Below are 23,271 nucleotides of genomic sequence, written 5' to 3'. Positions count from 1 at the left end.
GTCTTATACAGTTTGATTTCCTCTGCTTGATTATGGAACAATCCTTTACACACTAATTAGGAAACAACAGATTAAAACTATGACTCCTTACAACCAGTGTTTTTTCTTCAACCAGTTTAAAATGAAACGTTTCTGCAACCTAATTTTTTAATCTTTCTTGGGAACAGGGAACTGAACAGCTCTTGTAAGAAACTTTCTATTCTTAGCCATGGTCTTAGTATAAAAGGCAAGTTTTAAAAATAAAAAGTATTGGAACTTGGTGTTTATGTCCTAGGCACTAAAAAGTGTTGAAACTTTTCATCAATTCAGGTGATAACAGAAGTATTTTATTATTAAAGAGAGATAATAGCACCAGTAAGAGAGAAATTATGTTAACAGCCTGAGAAAAGGGGTAATAATTCCCATGGCTGGTAGCATAAAATCTGTACACTGATAAATTCTTAAGACTAACTTGGGTTCCTGTAGTTCCTTTCATACCAAAGTGACTTCGGAGGACATTGAAAAATGAAGAGACAGCTGATGCAAGTTCCCAACTGGATTCATTTGGCACAGCTCACCTTGACTGCAAATTCATCTAAATCTGATATATCAACTAAATGCTCTCATTCCTACTATCTTCATTTCTAAAATTCTATGCTGATTACTAATTCTGAGAATGTCCTCAGTACTTAATAAAAATTGGCCTGTAGTAAACCATATTTATTTATGATTGTATTTGAGGTACAAATCTTTTCACCCTATAGTATCCACCAATCCCATCTTCCCACTGAAATTTTTATTTTCCGTGACAGTCTTCGGTGGTATAAATGCTCATTTTGTGATCAGTTACGGATTCCTCAACAAGTCTTAAATCATTTCATGTTTCTGGAAGGCACAGCACTCTATAATACATTACCCCAAAACACTAGACTCATTGGCCAAATAAATGGAAGACTAAGAATTGGATTTGAAAGTAGGCCGATTAACCAGAAAATAGAACAAAATGGAATTGGAAGCCTTTCAGACTTAGGAAAACTTAGGTTCATACTGCATATTATACCCAAGTGGCTATAAATTCACCAGGATGTGCTGTATTAAAAATGAATGTTTTCTTCTAAAAAGTCTTACAAAATGGATCCCAAATACACAATATATGTGTATTGCTAGAAGAGGTGAGATTTACTATAATATACATCAAAAATAATAACCAGACTTATTTTAGACATGGATTCCTCACCTAAAATCTCACACAGGAAAAGTAGTTGGATGTTTTACATTCCACAGGGCAAAAGAGCTGAGGGTGATAGAATGTGAGAGGAGGACGCTAATTCTACTATGCTGGTACTGCTGCAGTGAAATATTCTGGGTACTGCAAGGAGTCTATGCAGGTGGTGGGGGTGGGGGGGTCTTAGTCATTCTCTCCTTTCTATTTTAAAGCTTAAGTAGCCAGAGGTACGTTCTTCTTATAACCAGAAGGCATCTCACTTCAACTACTGAACTCAGAGGAAAATATTCAGAATTGCTATGGTTGGACTATTACACACACACACACACTTCATATTGAAATTTGATCCCCATGTTGGAGTTGGGTCTTGCTGGCAGGTGTTCGGGTCTTGGTAGGGGGGATCCCTCCTGAACGGATGAATGCCCTGGGGGGTAGTGTCTGTTTCTAGTCTGTTGGCTCCCTAGAGAACAACATCTCCTCTCCCTCTGGCTATGTCCCTGCACACCCCAGCTCCCCTTAACCTTCTGCCCCGAGTGGACACAGCCTGAGGCCCTGACCAAATGCAGATGCCAAAATCTAGAACTTCCCAACTATTAGGACTATGAGCCAAACAAGCTTATTTTCTGTATAAATTACCCAAACTCAGGTATTCCTTTATAGCAGCTCAGAATGGATTAAGACAAAGATCTACCCAGGGAGACTTGAAACCTCTCATTAAGCTTACCAACCCTCACAAAGACTAACTGGAACCACACAGCAAAATATTTCAATGTACTTTGGTATATTTGGTTTACTAAGAAAACCTGTAAGAAAGAATTTGAGATATAAGGTCTGACAATTAAGTTTGTGAACTTGCCACCGTGGACTTATGATGGCAACACTGTACAAGTAGCTCAGTGAGGTTTCATAACCTTGTAACATCAGCGGCTCACAGCTGTCTGCGTCGACATGTGGCAGTGTCCCCCGAGTAGTGTTTACTGTTGTGTGTTTGCTGTGCCATTGCAAGAATGTTGAAATTTAAATTAGAGCAATGAATAAACCCACAGATTTCTTGTTACACTTGGCAAACGTGGAAGTGAAATCAGGGAGATGTTAGTCCAACTTTATGGGGATAATGCCATGAAGAAAACAACAGTGTACAAACACAGTAAATGTTTTTCTGAGGGGAAAGAAAGTGTCACTGATGAAGAGTGGTCAGGGCAGCCAGTAACAAGCAGAACTGACTAATATCTTGCAAAAATTTGTGGAATTATGTGTCAAAATTGTCAGCTGATTGTCAGAAGCACAGCCAATTGAACATCGATAGAGAAACAGCGAGGAAAATCGTCACTGATAATCCTGGCCAACAACTCAGGGCTCTTGCATCATGACAAGGCACCAGCTCACACAGCACTGTCTGTGAGGGAGTTTTTAGCCAGTAAACAAGTAACTGTATTGGAACACTCCCTCTACTCACCTGGTCTGCCTCCAATGACTTTTTTCCTTCCCTGAAGATAAAGGAAATATTGGAAGGAAGACATTTTGATGTCATTTAGGACATCAAGGGCACTGTGATGACAGGTCTGATGGTCATTCTAGAAAAAGAGTTCCAAAATTGCTTTGAAGGGTGGACTATGCACTGGCATCAATGCATAGCTTCCCAAGGAGTATTTAAAGGTGACTGTAGTGATACTCAGCAATGAGGTATGTAGCACTTTTTCTAAGATGTTCGTGAACTTAACTGTCAGACCTCATACACATTTAAATCAATGATACAACCAATAGACTTTTCCAGCCTTGCCTCTCCGAATCCCCAGTCCTCCCAGCTGTTTTTAGGCTCCATCCAAACTGAACATCCTTTGTTTCCTTCCAAGCTTTCTCTCTCACCTCCCAGCACGTACACATGCAATTCCCACTGCTGGTAACATTCTTTTCTTTCCTCTTTGCCAGGATAATTTCTTCTTGGTTTTCATTCCTTACATTAAGAGTCACTTCCTCCAGGAAGCCCTCCAAGATCCTCCTTGCTGACTTAGGTACCTGTGGAGGTGGGTGTCAGGGAATAGCACCCTCCTTTCCCAGCAAGCTTAACTGATACCTCAAGTAGTGAATCCAGCAAACAGAAACCATCAAGGTACAGTGGAGAACCCAGTGCAGAGAAGTGGGTCTGTGGAGCTCTGATGCTGAGTGCACCTGCCCACCACACAGAGATGAGGGACAACTGCAGAGCTCCAGTGGGGGCTCATGCCTATGAAATGGACATCACCGAGGGCCACAGAACCTGCATCTCTGGGGAGATGGACTGAGGGGAGAGGGACTGAGCCAGGGCTTCTTCTAAGGGGAGTAAGGAGCTGAAAGAATGGCTGGGAATGCTGCTCCAGTAAAGCTCCTTCCTTGTGACAAGGAGAATAGGCCCTTCCCCCAACAGCCCTGTCACAGCACCAGGGAGGCCACACCCTCAGTTGCCTCCCTCTGAGGCTCTATGAGACCTTCAGTGCCACAACATCAAGGTTGTGTCTCTTACACTTGTCAGTCACCTTGCAATCTGGAACAGACAGGCCCTAACACACAACTATCAGTCTTCTATTCACCTAGAAGGGAATCTTCTGTTGCTAATATTGAGATGGAAAAAGTTACTTGAACAAGGACAATTTATAGAGTTGTCATGCTTATTAGGACAGCACATAGGTGAGATGAGATCTGCTGCAGTGACTTACACTCGTGGTCCCAGCATTCTGGGAGGCCAAAGTGGAGAATTACTTGAAGCCAGGAGTTTGAGACCAGCCTTGGCCACACAGGGAGACCTATCAATCCATCAATCAACAACCAGGTGGGGTGGATGCCTACAGTCCCCGATACTAGGGGGGCTGAGGCAGAAAGCTTGCTTGAGCCCAGGAGTTTGTGGTCATGCTCAACTATGATTGCACCACTGCACTCCAGCCTGGCCAAAAGAGCAAGACCCTATTTCTTTAAAAAAAAAAAAAAAAATCCTGGACAAAAGAAGAGAACATAGCTAAATGTTAGTACAAGAGCCCAGCACACAGCCTCGGATTGGTCATATTCTTTATTTTGACTAAGGCAGAGTTCAAAGAGGAAGATGTGGATGGGGGGAAGAGGAGCAGGAGGGAGAACACAGGGAAGAAGAATTAATGATCAGAAGGCATAAGATACACAGTCAGCAGAGGTTAAACGGACCTCAGGAATGCAAAAAACAAAAAAAGTTTTTTTTTTAAGTTATTAGTAGAGATACTGCATTTCTGTTCGATGACACACACACACAAACACACACACACACACACACACACACACACACACTTTCCAAGTTATGTGTCCTCAGTCTTTCAGGGGCCCTAGAAGAGCTTTAAAAGTGGCTGGTTAATCAATCAGTAAGGCATGGATAACATGTGTTGACAAAGGTGTGCATAGACTAGAACCTTCACACACTGTTACAAAATGGGGAGTGATCCTCACATTCCAGGAGGCTGAGGCAGGAGATCCCTTGAGCTCAGGGGTTGGAGACCAGCCTGAGAAGAGCAAAACCCTATCTCTACTAAAAATAGAAAAATTACCCAGGCACTTGGGAGGCCGAGGCAAGAGGATCTCTTGAGCCCAAGAGTTTGAGGTTGTTGTGAACTATGAAGCCACAGCAGCTACTCAATACAATGAGACTATCTCAAAAAAGAAGGGGGGCATAAAATGGTGCAGCCACTTTGATCTGGTCTGACAGTTCTTCAAAAATGTGGCAATGCCATGTAACCCAGCAATTCCGCTCCTTGGTGTATTTTTCAACTTCCAAGAGAACTAAAAACATGTTTCTATGTACAAACTTGCAACAGATGTCTACAGCAGCATTATTCTTAATAGCCAAAAACTGGCAACAATCCAAATGTACATCAATGATGAACAGTTAAACAAAATGTGGTCTATCTATGCAATAGAATGTTTTCCAGCAATAAAAAGAAATGAAATACTGACACAGGCCATGAGAGATGAACCTTGAAAACTTTCTGCTAAGTGAAAGAAGTCACAAAGGAGCACCTGTTTCTTGGTTCCACATACACGAGCTGCCCAGAGTAGGTACAGTCTCAGGAGTAGGTAGTGTTTGCCAGGGGGTTGGGGTAGGATGGCGGGGGCTGGGGCTGAATGGGAGTGGTGGCTAATGGGGGTTATGGGTTTGAGTTTTTTAGGGGGACTGCTAAAATAGGTTGTGGTGATGGCTGCTCCAGTCTATAAATACATTAAAGACCAATGAATTTCACGCTTTAAATAGACGAATTATGCAGTATCTCAATAAAGCTGGGCAGGGGGGGTTGCTTTTTATGGGGGTTGCTAAAATTGTTTTTGGTGATGGTTGCATAATTTCATGAATATACTAAAAGCCACTGAATTGCTCACTTTAAATACAAGAATTATAAAGTATGTGAATTATATTTTAATGAAGCTGCTATTTAAAAAAAAGAAAAAAGTTAGGCTGGATATCAGACTGGGAGCTTCAGGAACCATAACATCCTGAAATTGGGATAATTCTGATTCCTTCCCCAGCCTGCAGCAGGGAGCCTGCTGAGAGAATGGGGTGCTCCCTACCGCTCACCTTTAAGGAGTCTCATGGCTGACTTTATTCATGAGATGATAAGGTTGCAGTAGCAATTCTCAAAGAAACCTATTTGGTATCACTCTTTAAAATGTCAAATGAGTGACTCATCAGTAGAGGCAAAGGAAACTAGCTTAGGACGACCAGCTCTGATGAGATGCTTTCCAACAGATACAGAGGTAAGATGGCCTGCAAATGGGGCTCACGTTGGCTTGCTCACAGCAGGCAGATCAGCTTTCAAGAAAAGAAAAAAAAAAACAGGATATCTGCCTAGAGTGTTTTGCCCTAGGATGTGGGGCACGAAGCATTTATTTGTGAGTTGCCAGCCTTTTGGAAGAAGTCACCTTCTTTAATCTCCACACCAACCCTATCAGAGAGATGGTATTATCTCCATTTTGTAGGCAAGGAAAAAAACCTCAAATTCAAACGAAAACCATCTTGAGAGGGAGTTTCCCTGGGTATGGACCTGGCACCTGGAAAAGCTGCCCGTCTGCAGAGCCCAAGTGTTCTCCAGCACCCCCAGGCCACCCTCTCCTGCATGTGGGGGCAGTAGGAGAGCCCAGGCCAGAGGTTTCCAGAGGCTTTGAGCCCACCTCTCTCACCCCAGCCACCCCTAGCACTTGGATGGATTTGTAGTCTAAGTCCCTGAAATCATGAGCAGAGAAAAGCCATCCCTTACTCTCCAGGACAGATACAAACCTCAAGATAATTTGTTTTCCAGTGGTTTCAGCTTAAAGTTCTGGTTTGGCATTGGCTTGCTAACAACCAACAGCTGTAGGCAATTTTCACACAGAATAGAGACATCGATAGAGCAGAGGGTAGAATTTTCTCTCTTCTGAATACAGAACAACGAGCTGTCTTCAAGCTGTACATGGAGCTGCCACTGTGTAGGTCCCTCTCAGGTCTCACTTTGGAAGGCTGACAGAATGTCACGGAAAGGACTGTCCATGTGGGGAGCTCTGCCCACCAGCTCCTCTCCCACCCAGGGAGTCTTCAGTCATCAGCAACACCCCATCTCCGTCCATCACCTTTTGGTTTTAGAACACTGTAATTAAACCCAACCCGCAAATGCAAAACGATTGCCCTTGACGGCCACGATTCAGTGCCCATCCCTGGAAGAGGACAGTGTGCCCACTTCCCACTCCATGACCTCAGGCTTCCCACTCCACTTCCCACTCCATGACCTCAGGCTTGGCCATGTGACCTGTGCCGGTCTAAGCAATGTAGACACACGCCAGCTGTGCTATTTCCAAGTGCACACCTGGAACCCATGTGCAGTCACCAGGTCTTCCTTCTTCCTCCAGTCCTGGGTACGGGGCAGAAGATGGCGAGGAGTATAGCGAGAGCGGGCACACAGTGGGCACGCAGCGGACACGCAGGGTCACGTGGTGGGCATGCAGAGGACATGCAGGGTCACGTAGTGGGCACGCAGCAGGCACGCAGGGTCACGTAGTGGGCACGTGGTGGGCACGCAGCAGGCACGCAGAGGACACCCAGAGGACACGCAGGGTTACGCAACAGGCACACAGGGTCACGTAGCGGGCACCCAGCAGACACACAGAGTCATGTAGCGGGCACGCAGGATCACATAGCAGGCACGCAAGGTCACGTAGCCGGCACGCAGGGTCACACAGCAGGCACGCAGGGTCACGTAGCGGGCGTGCGATGCTACCAGGCGGTAAGCTCTGCTGAGGTTCTGGTGTTACAGCGTGAACGAGCTCAAGATCACGGGACTGCTCTGCGCGCTCCTCCCTCCTCTTCTCGCCTTCACTTCCTGCTGGTGTCCCCCGGAAAGTCTTCTGAGGCCGCCATCACCACCACCCCGTCCCACACCCGCACTGCGCACACACACAATCTCTGCACAGGTGTTCGGGCCTGTGCCTTTGGGAGCCACACCCCTGCTTCGTTACAGATCCCCTTTTGCTACTGAAACCATCACATCTTTGGAGACAGGTTCTAGCTTTCTGCTTTCAATCTCTTCAATGTGTAGAGCAGAGTTCTTCATGCAGTAGAGATGAGACGGGGAAAGAAACCTTAAACACTGTAGATTCTCACCATCACCAAGTGTGAAGATGCTGCATGAGTCACCTCTCTCTGACCACCTCCACCCCGAGAGCGGGTGCAGACGCCAGCTTCTCTCGCCCTTCCTAGTGGCTCACCTTTCTGCTTTATAAACAAACTATGGTCCAATTAGAGCTGCAGTGACAGTTCAGATGTTACCCCTGGAGGGCAGCGACATAGCCTACATTAATCTCTTGACCTAAAAATTCTACAAAACAATAGCACTCCCTAGTATGTGCTGAACAATATAAATGCTCTTATTAGAAGTAAGGTGACAAACTGCTTCAAGGGAGCACATCAAGGGAGGTACAACGCTCACTCGGCATTTGATAAGCACCTCGGAGGGCCTGGCACAGGGCCACTCCCACTGTGTACTGTTCTCTCAAACATTACATCAAACCTAGGAGAGGAATTATTATTTTTTCTAACATTTTGCAAAAAACGGGCTCAGAAAAATAACATGTATTTTTCCATACTTATGCAGATGAAGTCAGCACACTGATCTGAATCAAGGTCATCCTAATAATCCCTCTGCCAGTGCCCTGTCATAATATCCTCTGAAACACACGATGGCAAGAAATAGCACTTTAAAGACTCTCAAAAAGCTAAATTACAGGGCAGACTTACATCCCTAGGTGAGTAAGTTTTATACTAGATATTGAGGGATGTATCTCTAAAAAGATTCCCACAATGTTATTATTCTAATCCTATTATTAGGCTAAATAAGATACTGTACATAATGTCTCTAACCAAAAGATTAAGGATAGGATGGGAAGTGTGACTAATTCTTAAAAAGACGTTAATATTACACTATACATTGGGAGTGGGGGATGGGGGCGAGTTAGGAATCCCGATAGGTGCGAAGCAGGTGCAGGAATCATTTATGGGCACACGACAGACTTAGGCTGTGGCAGCTCAGGACGCAGGACTGCCACTTAATGTGAGGACCTCTGCGACTTAACGCATGGCAAAGCCCCTGGACGTGGTAACGCTGACCTCTGCTAACCCCACCTCCTCCACAGACGCCACGCTGACAGAAAGGGAGCAGGCACCAGGGATGAATGAGGCCGCTTCATCAAAAAGAAAAGGTTCTTCTCTGGCCCCCACCCCTGCTGGGACAGAAACTGGGCACTCACCACTAGCTCACTGAACATGACGTCCAGCTCCTCCCCGGGGGGCATGGGCAGAGCTGGCTCCATGGTCTGCAGCGCAAAGTTGCTATCGTTTCTCAGCCGGTACGTGATTTCTGGGTGATCATTGTTTCGAAAACAGCAAAAGATGAACGAAATACCCCGTCCGCCTCTCTTCCTTGGGGCCATGGCTGAATCTGTCCTATTTCTTGATGTGACTAAACTCTGGGAAAAAAAAAGAACATGGCGTGATTAGGACTGCGAGAATGATCAAATATTTTTAAAAGGTCAGATGAATTCAAGAAAGAGCTCCCAGTGCTGACCCTGCAGGGCACAGAGAGGACAGCCCCAGAGAGGCGTGGGATCCTGTGGGGCAGAGACAACATGTCCTCTATTCATCTGTCCAATGTCTGCTGTGACCAACTGCTGAGTAAACAGCACGACCCCAACCCTGCCCTCCCACTTCTCCCTGATCACACTGACACCGGTTCTTCTGTGCACAGCACACTCCCTTTCCTACCAACCTGCTTTGTTCTTCTCACTCTCCTTGCCAGTAGGAGAGCTCTAACTGGTTCTTTAAATCTGATTCCAATTTCTCCCCCTTTACCTTCCTGGAGTAGAATGTATAACATTCATGCTAAGGTGTATATAACCCATTTCATCCGTTCTCTAACTTACATGCTAAGGCGTATACGTCCACTTCATCCGTTCTCTAACTTACACCCTAAGGCGTATACGTCCACTTCATCCTTTCTCTAACTTACACGCTAAGGCGTATACGTCCATTTCATCCGTTCTCTAACTTACACGCTAAGGCGTATACGTCCACTTCATCCGTTCTCTAACTTACACGCTAAGGCATATACATCCGTTTCATCAGTTCTCTAACTTACACGCTAAGGCGTATACATCCGTTTCATCAGTTCTCTAACTTACACGCTAAGGCGTATACATCCGTTTCATCAGTTGTCTAACTTACACGCTAAGGCGTATACATCCACTTCATCAGTTCTCTAACTTACACGCTAAGGCGTATACATCCGTTTCATCAGTTGTCTAACTTACACGCTAAGGCATATACATCCGTTTCATCAGTTGTCTAACTTACACGCTACGGCGTATACATCCGTTTCATCAGTTGTCTAACTTATACGCTAAGGCGTATACATCCATTTCATCCGTTCTCTAACTTACACGCTAAGGTGTATACATCCATTTCATCCGTTCTCTAACTTACACGCTAAGGCGTATACGTCCACTTCATCCATTCTCTAACTTACACGCTAAGGCGTATACATCCACTTCATCAGTTCTCTAACTTACACGCTAAGGCGTATACATCCGTTTTATCAGTTGTCTAACTTACACACTAAGGCGTATACATACGTTTCATCAGTTGTCTAACTTACACGCTAAGGCGTATACATCCGTTTCATCAGTTGTCTAACTTACATGCTAAGGCGTATACATCCGTTTCATCAGTTGTCTAACTTACACGCTAAGGCGTATACATCCACTTCATCAGTTCTCTAACACATGCTACGAGGTATATATCCACTTCATCAGTTGTCTATAAGTGTATCTTCCTGGGAGACTGTGATAACTCAAAGGGAGGGGCAGGTCCCTGCACCGAGCACTTCACAACCCCAGGACCCTCATAGTACTAGGACGTGTAGGGGCATTCTGGGAATGTTTACTGTATTGGATGATTTAAATTCATAACAAAGCAAAAGTGGCTTAGCATAAGCTAGAAGGACTAGAGATTTTTCAAAGAGAAAAGATGAAATGAGTAGGGAAATGGTTAAATAAATTATATACAGTAGAACCTCCATAGTTGACTACCTCCCTACATTGACCACCTTTTTTTTTTTTAATTGTTGGGCATTCATTGAGGGTACAAAGATCCAGGTTACACTGCTTGCATTTGTTAGGGAAAGTCCCTCTTATAATTGTGTCCGCCCCCAAGAGGTGTGCCATACACCATGACCCCCGACCCTACCCGCCTTCCCTCTCTCTGCTCCTCCATTCCCCCACCCTTCACCATGTACTAGCATCAGTTTTCCTCATATCAGAATTGAGTACATTAGATTCTTGCTTCTCCATTCTTGTGATGTTTTACTAAGAATCATGTGTTCCACTTCCATCCAGGTTAATACAAAAAATGTAAAGTCTCCATCTTTTTTAGTGACTGAATAGTATTCCATGGTGTACATATACCACAGCCTGTTAATCCATTCCTGGGCATTTAGGTTGTTTCCACATTTTGGCGATTGTAAATTGAGCTGGAATAAACAGTCTAGTGCAAGTGTCCTTATGGTAAAAGATTGTTTTTTCTTCTGGGTAGATGCCCAGTAATGGAATTGAAGGATCAAATGGGAGGTCTACGTTGAGTTCTTTGAGGTTTCTTCATACTTCCTTCCACAAGGGTAATTAGTTTGCAGTCCCATCAGCAGTGTAAAAGTGTTCCCTTCTCTCCACATATACGCCAGCATCTGCAGGTTTGAGACTTTATGGTGTGGGTCATTCTCACTGGGGTTAGGTGGTATCTCAGGGTGGTTTTGATTTGCATTTCTTTGACAGTTGGGGACGATGAGCATTTTTTCATATGTTTGTTAGCCATTCGTCTGTCTTCTTTAGAGAAAGTTCTATTCATCTCTCTTGCCCAGTGATACAAGGGATTGTTGGCTGTTTTATATTGCTTAATATGAGTTCTCTGTAGATCCTAGTTATCAAGCTTTTGTCTGATTCATAACATGCAAATATCCTTTTCCACTGTGTAGCTGTCTGTTTGCTTGCACCTTCTTAAGTTGACCTAATTTTCACAGACTAGACATGCACCACGCGAGCATATCAGTACAGGAGGCCTCGTTCCTTATGTTGACCAGTTTGTGACAGTCCCGGGTGGTCGACTGACAGAAGTTCTACTGCATTTCACATAATAGAATATGATACCCTCATTAAAAGAACAAGGCATCTGTGTATAAAGATATGGGAAAATGCTCAAGATACTATATGATACACACCACATATGATAGGGTTACACGTTTTAAAGAATATAATATTTGTGAATATAGACGAGAAAGCATTAACAGTAGGCAAGCACAAAAATAAAAACAGGGGAGGGGCATTGCTCCTTTTTACTTCGCACTCTTTACAATTTGAATTTTTACCACAAGAAAAGTTTTAAATAATTGTAGAGAGGTTTTTAAAGATGAGTTATGTAATTATGTAATTTGGAAAAAATCCCAAGTGATAACTGTCAAGTGAAAAAAAAAAGCAAGTCAAAGAAGAATGCGCAAAGCATGATGCCAAGCGCCTTCTTAAAATAATCAACATATGAAGAGCTAATTGTTTACATATAGATTTGCTTCCAGCAAAAGATCTGGAAAAATACAGAGCAAATTCCTAATTCTGAAAGAGGAAGAGGATTGGGAAAAGGCATGAAAAGGAATGTTCCTTTCATGCTACTTTTTAAAAAATGGGCATGTGCTCATACATAACTTTTATAGGCTTTCAAATTTTAAAAAGAAATGAAGCTAAAAGAAAGGGGGAAAAAAGACCCAGTAGGATGAGAATTGACCCGTTAAGAGGGGGAAGGGCAGAGGAGAAGTACACCTGGGGGGGGGGGGGCAGGGGGAGGTGTCCACACGCTTCCGAGTCCAGACACAGGGGAGAGACTAGAACAGGTGTGTCCACCCTGAGCAGTGGGTGATTCTGGACAGTAAGGAAATAGATGTCTCTCTGGCTCTGTTTTTGTTCTGAAATTCTAATAGTAAAACCCAACCCACCAATTTACCACATCCTCCAACTCAAGAGAACCCAGTTCCAAAATCTATCATTAATTTCTTGATTTGTAGTTAATACTATGACATAAACTCGGGTAAAAGCTCTCTGAAACAACCAGCATTTGCAAACAATTCCAGAATGGTGTCCTCCCAGCTAATGTGCACAATGCAAGGGTATATTTCAAAACAACTAAGAGAAAATTTTCAACGTCTTACCACAAAAAATAAGTGAGGGGATGGCTATATTGTTAATCAGTTTGATTTAAGCATTCCACAATGTATATCAAATCATCACATTGTGCTTCATAACTGTACATAGTTATGCTTTTAATTAAAAATTAATTTAAAAATTCTAGAATGGAGCCCTGAAAGTCACAACTGGAAGTCTGCAGGAAGGGGCCCCTAGACACGGCCCTCACTGGCTCTCAAACAGAGGGTAAGCTGAGACGTCCACTGTCCTCCCTGCTGACACCTCCCTGCGCAGGGACACCGTGACGGACACAGTACTTGGGATTCCTCTGGCAGATGGCAGAGTGCCCGCCATGTGCCGGGCGCAGCAGTGGGCACCTGAGAGTGTGGAGATGAACAGCAGCACTGGAAGCCCACATGGGGGAGGCGGTAGCGCCCCAAAGGTGGTGACAAGGGAAGCCACAAGTGCCAAGTCAACAGAGCGGGGGTTTCCAGAAGAGACTCTGGGGACGGCTGCTGATGGCGATGTGGAGATGCAGAGAGAAGATGGAAAACGGGCCATTCAGGCAGAGGAAGAGTGTGAGCCTGCGGTGGGAAGGGGCCCAGAGTGGAAGGTTATGGGCTGTGCTGAACACCTCCATCTTCCCAGAGCAGAGCCCTGGGACTCTCATCTCCCTGCTGAAAACCTGCCAGTGGCTCCCCGGTACCATCCTAAATTGGCTTTCAGCGTCCCACCAAGCTGGATTTCAGCCCAACTTCTCTGTTCAGAGATTAAGATTATCCCACCCTTCACTCAACAGGCCACCTTCCATGCTCCGTGACCACCTTGCACTCCTGCCATCTTCCACCTAAGTGGACCTCTCCTCCCTGCCTGCCATTGTCTTTGTCCCGGCAGGCAGGACCAACGCAGAGAGGACACAGCACCATGAGACACGGGAGCAGCTGGCGGCAGCTGAAATCCAGGTCAACGTTTCTGAAGGGCAAGTTATCAGAGCTTTAAAATAGTCACACATTTTGACCTAGTATTTCTACTTCTGCAAAAACATGCTGAAGAAATATCTGGTGATACTACTGAAGGTGTTTTCAGAGAAATTTTCAAAGCGTTATCTAGAATAACAAATAAAAGAGGAGAACTAAACAAAAAGGGTAAACTATGACACAAGCGGGTGACAGGCCACCTAGTAGCCCTTTGCAAATGAATATTTAATGACATGCAAATACTTATAACAAATAAAGGGTAGGTACACGGTGTCCCATTTTTTTGTAAAGAAAAAATCATATATGTAAGCAGGAAAAAAGGACAAGAGAAATGCACCCCAGTGTGGGCAGCAGAGAGCTCTGAGGCTGATGTGTACATCACCTTGTTTATCTGAACAAACAATTCTTCTGTACTTCCCAGGTTGTTACCACGGACACATACTACCTTCACAATTAATAAAATGGGATTTTTTAGAAAATAAACATTTATATGATTACCTACTTCTATCAGACGGGGAAATAAACATCCAAAAATGTTCCTATCAAAAATATCCAATTTAGGGCTTCTCACTGTTTCCCCTCCAATCTCTTACAAAACTGATACTTTTGTAAAATAGAGTAGAAACGCCTCAGCAACATCAAAGTGCCACGAAGTGTTTCATCTCAGTTCTTGCACAGATGGACACGGGGGTGAGCACTTACCACAACCTAACTGTTATGTTCACTGCACTGTGTGCTCCAGGCGGGACCAGTGTCCCACTCGGAGGCCTCCTGCGTGTCCCGTCGTCAGCAAACGGACTGTTCAGCGATCACAGCCATGGTCGGCATGACTGTGTGTGTGGATGGGGGTAGCAAGCCGCGTTCAGGATACTGGGAAATGAGGGCAAAGAGGTAAAGTCGGCTCGTGCAGGCAGGGCCAGCTCGCGGAGGACTGTATGATCCACACAAAGCCTGAGAGTTCACCTCCGGCCACCTCTTCCAGCAGTCAGGCTACCCTTCCCAACTGGACATGGTCTGGTGCCCTCACGATATAAAGCCAGAGGTTATAGTGCTTTGAGGTCTGGGTCTTTCTTCCCTCATTAAAAAGTCAACCCAGGGGCGGCGCCTGTGGCTCAAGGAGTAGGGCGCCAGTCCCATATGCCGGAGGTGGCGGGTTCAAACCCAGCCCCCGCCAAAAGCCACAAAAAAAAAAAAAAAAAAAGTCAACCCAGGAGAAAAAATGCCCATGACATGTGTCACTTAGTGCTTTGGACATAGAAGCACAACCAAAGTGTTCAGGAAATGAGGAAAGACAGCAATAGCTTTCCTTTTGCGATTTGCTTCACTTAGACCCACATTATATTACATTCTAGCTGTACTGGGGAGGGGAGGGAGTGTGGGGGTAAGGGTGGGGCTGGGGGGTAATGTTAAGATCTAAAAATCACCCTAAAGCATTTTTCAAGTCTTAAAAAGAAAATGCCAACAGTTCTATAAACAAAAGAATATGAGGGTCTTGGCCAGTGTCTTAAGATGGGTAATAAGATACAGAGCCTGTTACATTTAAGAAACTAATTAAAATCATTTTAATAAGGACAAAAATATTGTCTTTTAGAGGTGATGTGTATTTGAAAGACTTGGTGAAAGACTTGGTGAGATTTTAATGCTGGCTCCTCCATGGAACCCAAATACAACACCCCTGATTAAACCCATCTTTGGACAATAGGTGATGGCATGTCTTGGAGATTTCCAACACAGAACCATCTTATCACATATTCAGAACCCTGTGCTCAGAGCCTATGTTCCCATACACTGCCCAAAACAAGAAGCAAAAGAAATCGCCCACCCTCTCGCCTTAGTGATGACTGATCCCAACAATCGCTTGCGTACAGGACACAACAGGCACAGTGACAACTGTCACTTTGTTCCCTCAGTCCCACTTTACAGGTGAAACTTTCACAGGTGGGAGGGAGGGAGCAATCAGGAGGAAAGAGGTGTGAAGGACACTGATCTTCGGGTCAGCGTAGAGCTACCCAGAAGGAGCCTAGCTGGTTAGGGGCAGGGCCTGGGACAGGATGCTTGCAGGTGAGAAGCCTGCCTGCTCAGGGCGCTGGAATCCAGGCCCACCCTCTCCAACTCAAGGCCACACCCCAGTCTCCCCTCATCCCAGTGACAGCAACGGTTTCTTAACTCTTTTTCCCTGACCCTTGATTCCTCAGCCAGGGGTTTAGCAAACATGTTCTGTAAAGGGCCAGACAGTAAATATTTTAAGGTTTTTCAGGCCATTGGGCCTTTGTCACAACTATTTAACCCTGCCACTTTATCACGCAAGTAGTCCCAGATACCAGCACACATGGGTGTGCCTATGTTCTAATAAAACTTTACTGTGGACACCAAAATGTGGACTTCATCTCTCATGTCACTAAATATTATTCTTTTGTTTTGTTTTCAACCATTGAACATGTGCAAACCATTCTTAGCCCACAGACCAGGAAAAACAGGTGGCGTACCCATGTGTGCCATGAAGGTCACCAGGGGCTGCCCTGTCCATCACACTCATCTGTCCACTCTATTGAGTCAAATGTTTACTCGCTCGTGTGCCACACCCGGCAAACACTGTGCTAGGCACTGGGGAAGAGGGACAAAAATGAGAGCAGGAATCTTAGGGAGCTCACGTGCTTTGAGGAAGGCAGGGGGAAAGTCCAGTAAACAAGAAGGTAACTGCTGGTGTGGGTCAGTGTCGCAGACGGCACCGAGCAGGGAGTGAAGGGCAGGAGGGAGCAGCAGCTTCCCACAGTGCAGTCAGGGAGGGTCCCTCTGGACAGGGGCATTTAAGCTAAGACCTGATGGATAAAACGAGCCAGCCCCCACCAGCAAAGTGTTGGGGACAGCGGCCCAGGCAGAGGCGGCAGGTGGCACAGATGATTGGGCGCATGGGGAGCTACACTTGGCATCAGGAGGGAAGAACCAGTGTGGCCTGAGCAAGGAGTCACAGGCAGGCCCAGAGCTGAGGGCTCGTGTACTGGGGGGGTTCTTCAAACCCCCTTCAAGTGTCCTTCAAAGCACTTTATTTCCTACACCCAGAACAGTGTGCCTCCCACGCTCCCCAACACCCACGACCACGTATCCTTGCCATACTATACGGCCGTCTCCCTTCAGACCACACCCCTAGGCGCCTGTGGCCTGGGATGTTCTTCCCCTGACCCTCTCCCAGCCACCATCAAGGTCTCCTCACATGCTGCTTCACGGGCCCTAGGTTTCCCGGGGACGGTCATACACCCCTTTCAATACCCCTAGCACCACATATGCAGTTGGGCACCTTTTTTTAAAATCCAAATTTGTGTCTGTTTTCCTCACGAGACCATGAGATGCTGAAGGCAGGGGCTAAGTTTTGTTCAGTCCCTGGTACACACTGTTCTCAACAAATGTTTGTTGAATGCAAAAGCGTAAATGCCTAAGAGAACAGATGGCCCCATCTCTGCATTGCAGAGATGTGTGACTGGGTGGTCTTTCCACACTGTCTGAGGGTCTGTTTTGCACAATCCCCAGGACATATGAAGTCAGTCAGATCACCAGGTCCTCCGCAGTCACCCTCCCAGCATCCCCATGTTGACAGCAGCCCTGCCAAAGGACTCCATCCCAGGGTTACCCGTACGTCCCCTGGAGCAAGGAGGCCCTGGCCAAGCTAGTTGATGCTTGCTTTTCTAACTCATTCCGAAGTAAGCTCCACTGGAAATTGACCCACTGATACAATCTTTTAGACATTTCTCCAATTCCTTACATTCAGTGAACACTTTGCCCAAGGAAGTCTCCATTTACTCACTCATCATCACTGGAGCCTCCTTAATACGCTGACGTGGGGTGAGGTGCTGGAGACATGGGTGAAGAGAACGAACCCCTGTGCGGGGTGATCACAGACCAATGGGGACATTTAGGAGACGGGGGAGCTGGTCCTTGTGTCTAGTGAAGAACAAATGTGCAATTCCTGAAACCAGGGGCCTACAATTGCCCATCATGGCCCCTTTTTAATCAGATCAGCCTGAGGGAAGAGACTAATTCCACTAGGACAGCTGGGCTCTGAGCCAGAAACATCTTCCAATCTCAGCTTCTGGCATCATGCAGAGGAAGCAGTCACCTCTTGGACATCCCAACTGCAATCCATCTACAACATTACTGATGACTATTGCTATGCCGTGCACAAGGAAGCAATTAAAAAGCTTCTTAAGATTCTGAAGCAGGTGCATTTTGCTTAGCAAAGAATAAGAAATTCAATCCATCTGTGGCCTAGCTCAAAGTCAGAGGCATTTGTACTGCTCTTTAGCAAAGCAAAACAAGCTAGATTCTCCATGTGGCAACAGTCAAAAGATGAGGCCAAATTTTAGGGAATGTAGATGGTGATAATTATGATAAAAACTTTAGAGAGCAACTTACAGTCCACAAGAAAACCCCCCCTAACGCTTCCCCTTTGATGATGCCACGTCACCATATATGTGATAATAAAGTTTGTTTTGCACAAAGCAAGCAAGACACAGCCAGCATCTCCATGGGGGAAACTGAAAGGCTGTGTTAACAAGTGGACCTGCGCTGAGACTTACACCACTTTAATGGGCTCATCAGGGATTTCGACTACACGTTATAAGATGGCTGTCCAGACGGAGGGACCCAATTGCTGGCTAAGTTACCACGGTTTTCCTCTAACCAGAGAAGTTACAGGAGAAACAGCAGCCCAGATAAGCTGGAGGGAGGAAGGGGCTGTGAGTGCCTACTAACCTCCAACTTGGCTAAAATCTGAGGGAGTTTTTGCATGTGATTGCAAAGTGCAGCAGGGACCATAATTGTTGTTCCCCATTTGTATTATTTTAATCAAGATGGAAGGAGTTTGGCATCAAATTCCCTAGTTACAATCTGAACATTAACATAGTCATTGTAGTGTGCCTATTGTCCCAGCTACTCAGGAGGCTGAGGCATGAGGATCACATGAGCCCGGGAGTTTGAGGTTGCCATGAGCTATGACACCATGTATAGTGTGTGTGTGTGTATAGTGTAACTGTTTTGGTGCTATAAACGGTCTTGAATGTCTGAAACAATAGAATCTATGTCACAGACATGAAATGAGGCACAGTTTGCCTTTCAAGCGGAAGGCTGGGGACGCTCCACTCCGGGGCCACGCCCGTTGTCTTCAGAGCTGCTGCCTGCCTCACATTGCACAATTTTCCCAAGGGTCCTGACGTGTAATTTTGAAGTGCGACAACATGATAACATTAACCCAAATTTGCTTATCAAGAAAAATGTGAAAGGAAAAAAATGACTTTGCAGCCCTTCTTGGCCATCTCTCCCCTCTCACATCCCTCAGGTCTGCTTTCATTTCCCAAGCACACCACGAGCCAAATACTATCTGGAGCTTTAAAAAAAAAATCATGGAATACAGTGTAAAGGTTGTAGGAGAAACATCTGAAAGGGAATTGTGTTTTCCCCTCAAGTCTCAACATCCTCTCCATCAGGAAACGGAAAGGGCGTCTCCCAGGATTCAGCGGAGGTACGGCCTTCCCACACACTTGGCCCCAAAAGAATGTTCTAATAGGGCACTTCGTGCAGCAGCTCCTGAAGACTCACCCAGCAGTCCTCCCAGCTACTTTTCTGATGCTGGAGGAAGCCAGTGAGAGGCATCCACCATCCAGGGAAACCAATCCCAACACTCAAAATCCCCCCAGCACCCTGAAAACACTGTCTGCTTCTGGCACTGCTCTGCGTCAGTGTGGGCAGTGGTGCAGAGTGGAGGCCGGACTGTCACCTTCCTTCTCCACTTCCTCCCTAGGTAAGGGAGAAAGGAGCCAGTGAGTCCAGGCCTACCCTTAACAGTGTGTGCCAACACACACTTTCTCCAAGCCCAGAGTCACAGGCACCTGCCAGGATCACCACCCCTACCCTGGGTGTGCAGAGCCAAGGAGACACCTCCGCGTCTTCACTCTGAAACCTGGCAGCAACTGTTCTGTGTCATGACTCAATCCTTTAACCACAGGTTAAAATCTCTAAAACCAATAGAACAAGGTTTTCGAGTTAGGAAATTTGTGCTCTTCACGTGACAGAAACCAGAGTCTAGAAGCCAGGACATCACATCTCAATCATTTGGGAGGACAGCCAAAGCCAAAGTGTCACTGGAGCTCCCCACCAAGACATCGCAGCCTTGCCAGAGAGCTGTGCCCCTCAGCGTGAGGACTTGATGCTCCACTGTGAGCTAAGTCAATAAACGAATTTAAACTGCAGTCAAAAGAAATGCAAATCATTTTCCCCTTTGGGTTTCTGTCTTCCCTGTCTCCGAGGGATCCACTCCAAGACTGACTGTACAAAGGCAGATGCAAACGTGGAGTTACACAAACATAAGACGCTGTATATAGCTCAATAGCCAGCTTTGTCACGGTTTAAATAAATGTGTAGAATGCAGCCTTTCTGAGTTACCTAGCAGCTCTTTCAGAGAGGATCTAAGAGAAAGCCCACCAGTCACTAGGAAAGGATACTTGAAGGCTGCAGGACACACAAGGAACATCTGTACTCACAGGCATGCCGTTCCTCTGCTGAGCTGGTCTTCACGTGTGCATGTGAATGTGGCTGCCTCTCAAAATCTCCCCCCACCAAAATGACCTTCTTTAGACACTTAAACCTTCAGACCTTCACAAACAAGCAGCCAACCCTTTGGTGCCATCCACACAGAAAATGCAGATAATATTAAAAGACATTGGCTAAAAAACAAACAAACAAAAAAAAAAACCCTATATATATTATTAGGGATTTTTAAAAACTTCCTCACAATCGAAATAATTCAGACAAATTCTGAGACAGAAATTGAATAGATATACACTTAGTTTCAACAATTATGGTTTCCAGAACTTCAGTCAAAGTTTACTCTGAATTAAAGAAGCTACTGAAGGTCCTCTCCACATGGTAATATTAAGTCCTCTGCCCAGGGAGGCCCCAGACGGGTCCTCTGGAGAAGTGAGCTCTGCCACCAGCACTCACAGACCCTAAAACAGATGCAGTTCAATCACATTCCTTCTCAAATATCGTAACTACATCTTAACACCAAGGCATTTTATCACCAAGGAGGCAATCTGTGGACGAAGTTGCTATTGGTACACTTGGAAAATGACACTTTGCGGAACTGTAAATAAAGAACTAAAATTTTGCACAAAGAACTTAGTAAGTTCATGGTATTTACTAAATGCAAATTTTCAAAATCACCAATTGCCTTTTTTTTTTTTGAGAGTCTCACTATGTCACCCTCAGTAGAGAGCCATGGCGTCATAGCTCACAGCAACCTCGACTCTTGGGCTTAAGCCATTCTCTTGCCTCAGCCTCCCAAGCAGCTCCTGTCACAATGTCTGGCTATTTTTTGTCGCATTGCTGTTTAGCTGGCCCAGGCCGGGTTTGAACCCACCAGCCTCAGCGTATGTGGCAGGCCCCATAACCACTGTGCTACCTGTGAAGAGCCTCCCCTCCCCACTTTTTAAAAAATGTTCTTCTGTCTACCTTTATACCAAGATTACTGCAACACAATTGCTGCAGCAGGAAATGAAAAATCACATAGAACAAAGATTCTGGGCTAAAGTCAGTTAGAAACCCCCCTGTCTCTCACTACAGATGTTAGTGCTCAGTTAGGGGAGACCTGATGGACACGGCAGGAGGGCAGGCAACGAGGAACCCAAGGGGACTACTGCAAATACTGCCCAACCTCTGCTTTCTCAAAGCAACTCCAGGAAAGACACTTGAATTCTTTCATACTCAGTTTTATCATCTATAAAAATGAAGATAAGCTGTGTGTGTGTGTTTGTGCACGCGCGCATACACATACACACATAGAAATTTTGCCTCCCCTGTTTGGCAAGAGAGTGAATTGAAATAGTCTACCATGAAAACAAATGAGACCAAAGTCCAACGCAGAGTAAAAAGACCAAAGTTGAGATGGAAGAAGCCCAGGAGGCAGCACAAGAAGAAATCCAAGTCTAGCAAACGGGAACACAAAACTCCGGTGTGAGGTTCCGAACAGTCCAGATTGAAAGGAAAAAGGGTGGACTGTTGCCCTTCGCTGACCGACTGAAAGACGCATGCCCGGTCCTCCCTGGTGGGACATGCTTTCCAGCCCTGGGAGAGACGGCTCACAGGCACGGTCTGAGGGCCACACGGCATGCGGTCTGCAGTCTCCTCACTGTCTAGCACTCTCAAGTTTGATGGCTTTTAAATGGACACTATACGGGGAGAGAACTTCCCTAAACCTGAAAGGAAAATTAATACTTGTTAACTACTGTTCGGTGCGAAGATGTTGCCCAGATTCCTTTCTCTGACTTTCCAGTGTTTATCAGCAGAGCAAATTTCTGGAATGAGGCTGATTTAATCTCTGCAGAGAAGTTGCTATCACTAAATCAAGGGCTCTGCAGGTCAGACAGCTTATCTGCAAAGTATGGGAAATTCTCTGAGAGTTTGGGGGCAGCGTGGAAGAAGGCATTTAAGAAAAATCTCTCCTGTACATTCTGAAGACTTTACCCAGGTTTAAATATCCCGCTTCAACCACTTGTGCAAAACTCCCACGGAGCACGCCCAGTGTGACCTCTGACCTCTGCAGGGCTGTTCTGAATTCCCTTCACATTTTCTGTTTTTCCTGACCCTATCCATCTACTTCTAAGTCTGAAGTCATCTTCTCTGTCTGGGAAAGCAACTGTGACTTGGTCACCAAGACAGAAAACCTACTGCAAACCCTCAAGACACAAGTACCTGGGGCCACTGCCTTTCGCAATTTTGTTTTGGGGGGGTTTTGTTTGTTAGCAGCTGACCCCAGAAAAAAAGGATTCAGCCCAGAGCACCCAGGATACATATGTGGAGAGCAACCCACCACCCCAGGCAAGTGAGGTTTTAGCTTTTCTCCTTTTTTTTTTCTGAAACAGAGTCTCATTCTGTTGCCCTGCATAGAGTGCTGAGGCATCCTCATAGTTCACAGCCACATCAAACTCTTGGCCTCAAGCAATCCTCCTGCCTTAGCCTCCCGAGTAGCTGAGACCACAGGCACCTACCACAATGCCCACCTAGTTTTCCTATTTTTAGTAGAGACAGCGTCTCACTCTTGCTCAGGCTGGTCTCAAACTCCTGAACTCAAGCAATCCACCCAGCTTGGCCTCGCAGAGCGCTGGGATTACACTCATGAGCCACCGTGCCCAGCTGCTTTCACAATTGTCTCAGAAAGTCTGTTTTGAGTACATGTGGACACAGTCATCATTTGCCATCATAAATGTACAAATGTTTATATAAAGCTAAGTATGTGGTGATTCCCGAGTTTAAAACGATGGTGTGGTGAGTTGTTTACCACAGCCCACATCTCTCCATACGTCTGCTCGC

At 45.6% G+C, this 23,271-nt stretch overlaps 1 protein-coding gene across 5 annotated transcripts in view; it reads right to left on the bottom strand.

Moving 5' to 3' along the window:
- Window positions 1–23,271, bottom strand: part of DAAM1 (dishevelled associated activator of morphogenesis 1) — a 193,465-nt gene that overhangs the window by 103,358 nt on the left and 66,836 nt on the right. For all 5 annotated transcript variants that reach the window (XM_053601645.1, XM_053601647.1, XM_053601646.1 and 2 more), the window contains exon 2: window positions 8,969–9,187. In XM_053601645.1, coding sequence (XP_053457620.1) covers window positions 8,969–9,151 — 183 coding nt within the window. In that variant the 5' untranslated portion in view covers window positions 9,152–9,187. The remainder of the gene's footprint in view (window positions 1–8,968; window positions 9,188–23,271) is intronic.

This window comes from Nycticebus coucang, chromosome 9 (assembly GCF_027406575.1).
Source record: "Nycticebus coucang isolate mNycCou1 chromosome 9, mNycCou1.pri, whole genome shotgun sequence".
Taxonomy (NCBI): domain Eukaryota; kingdom Metazoa; phylum Chordata; class Mammalia; order Primates; family Lorisidae; genus Nycticebus; species Nycticebus coucang.
This window is presented reverse-complemented; position numbering and strand designations above follow the sequence as displayed.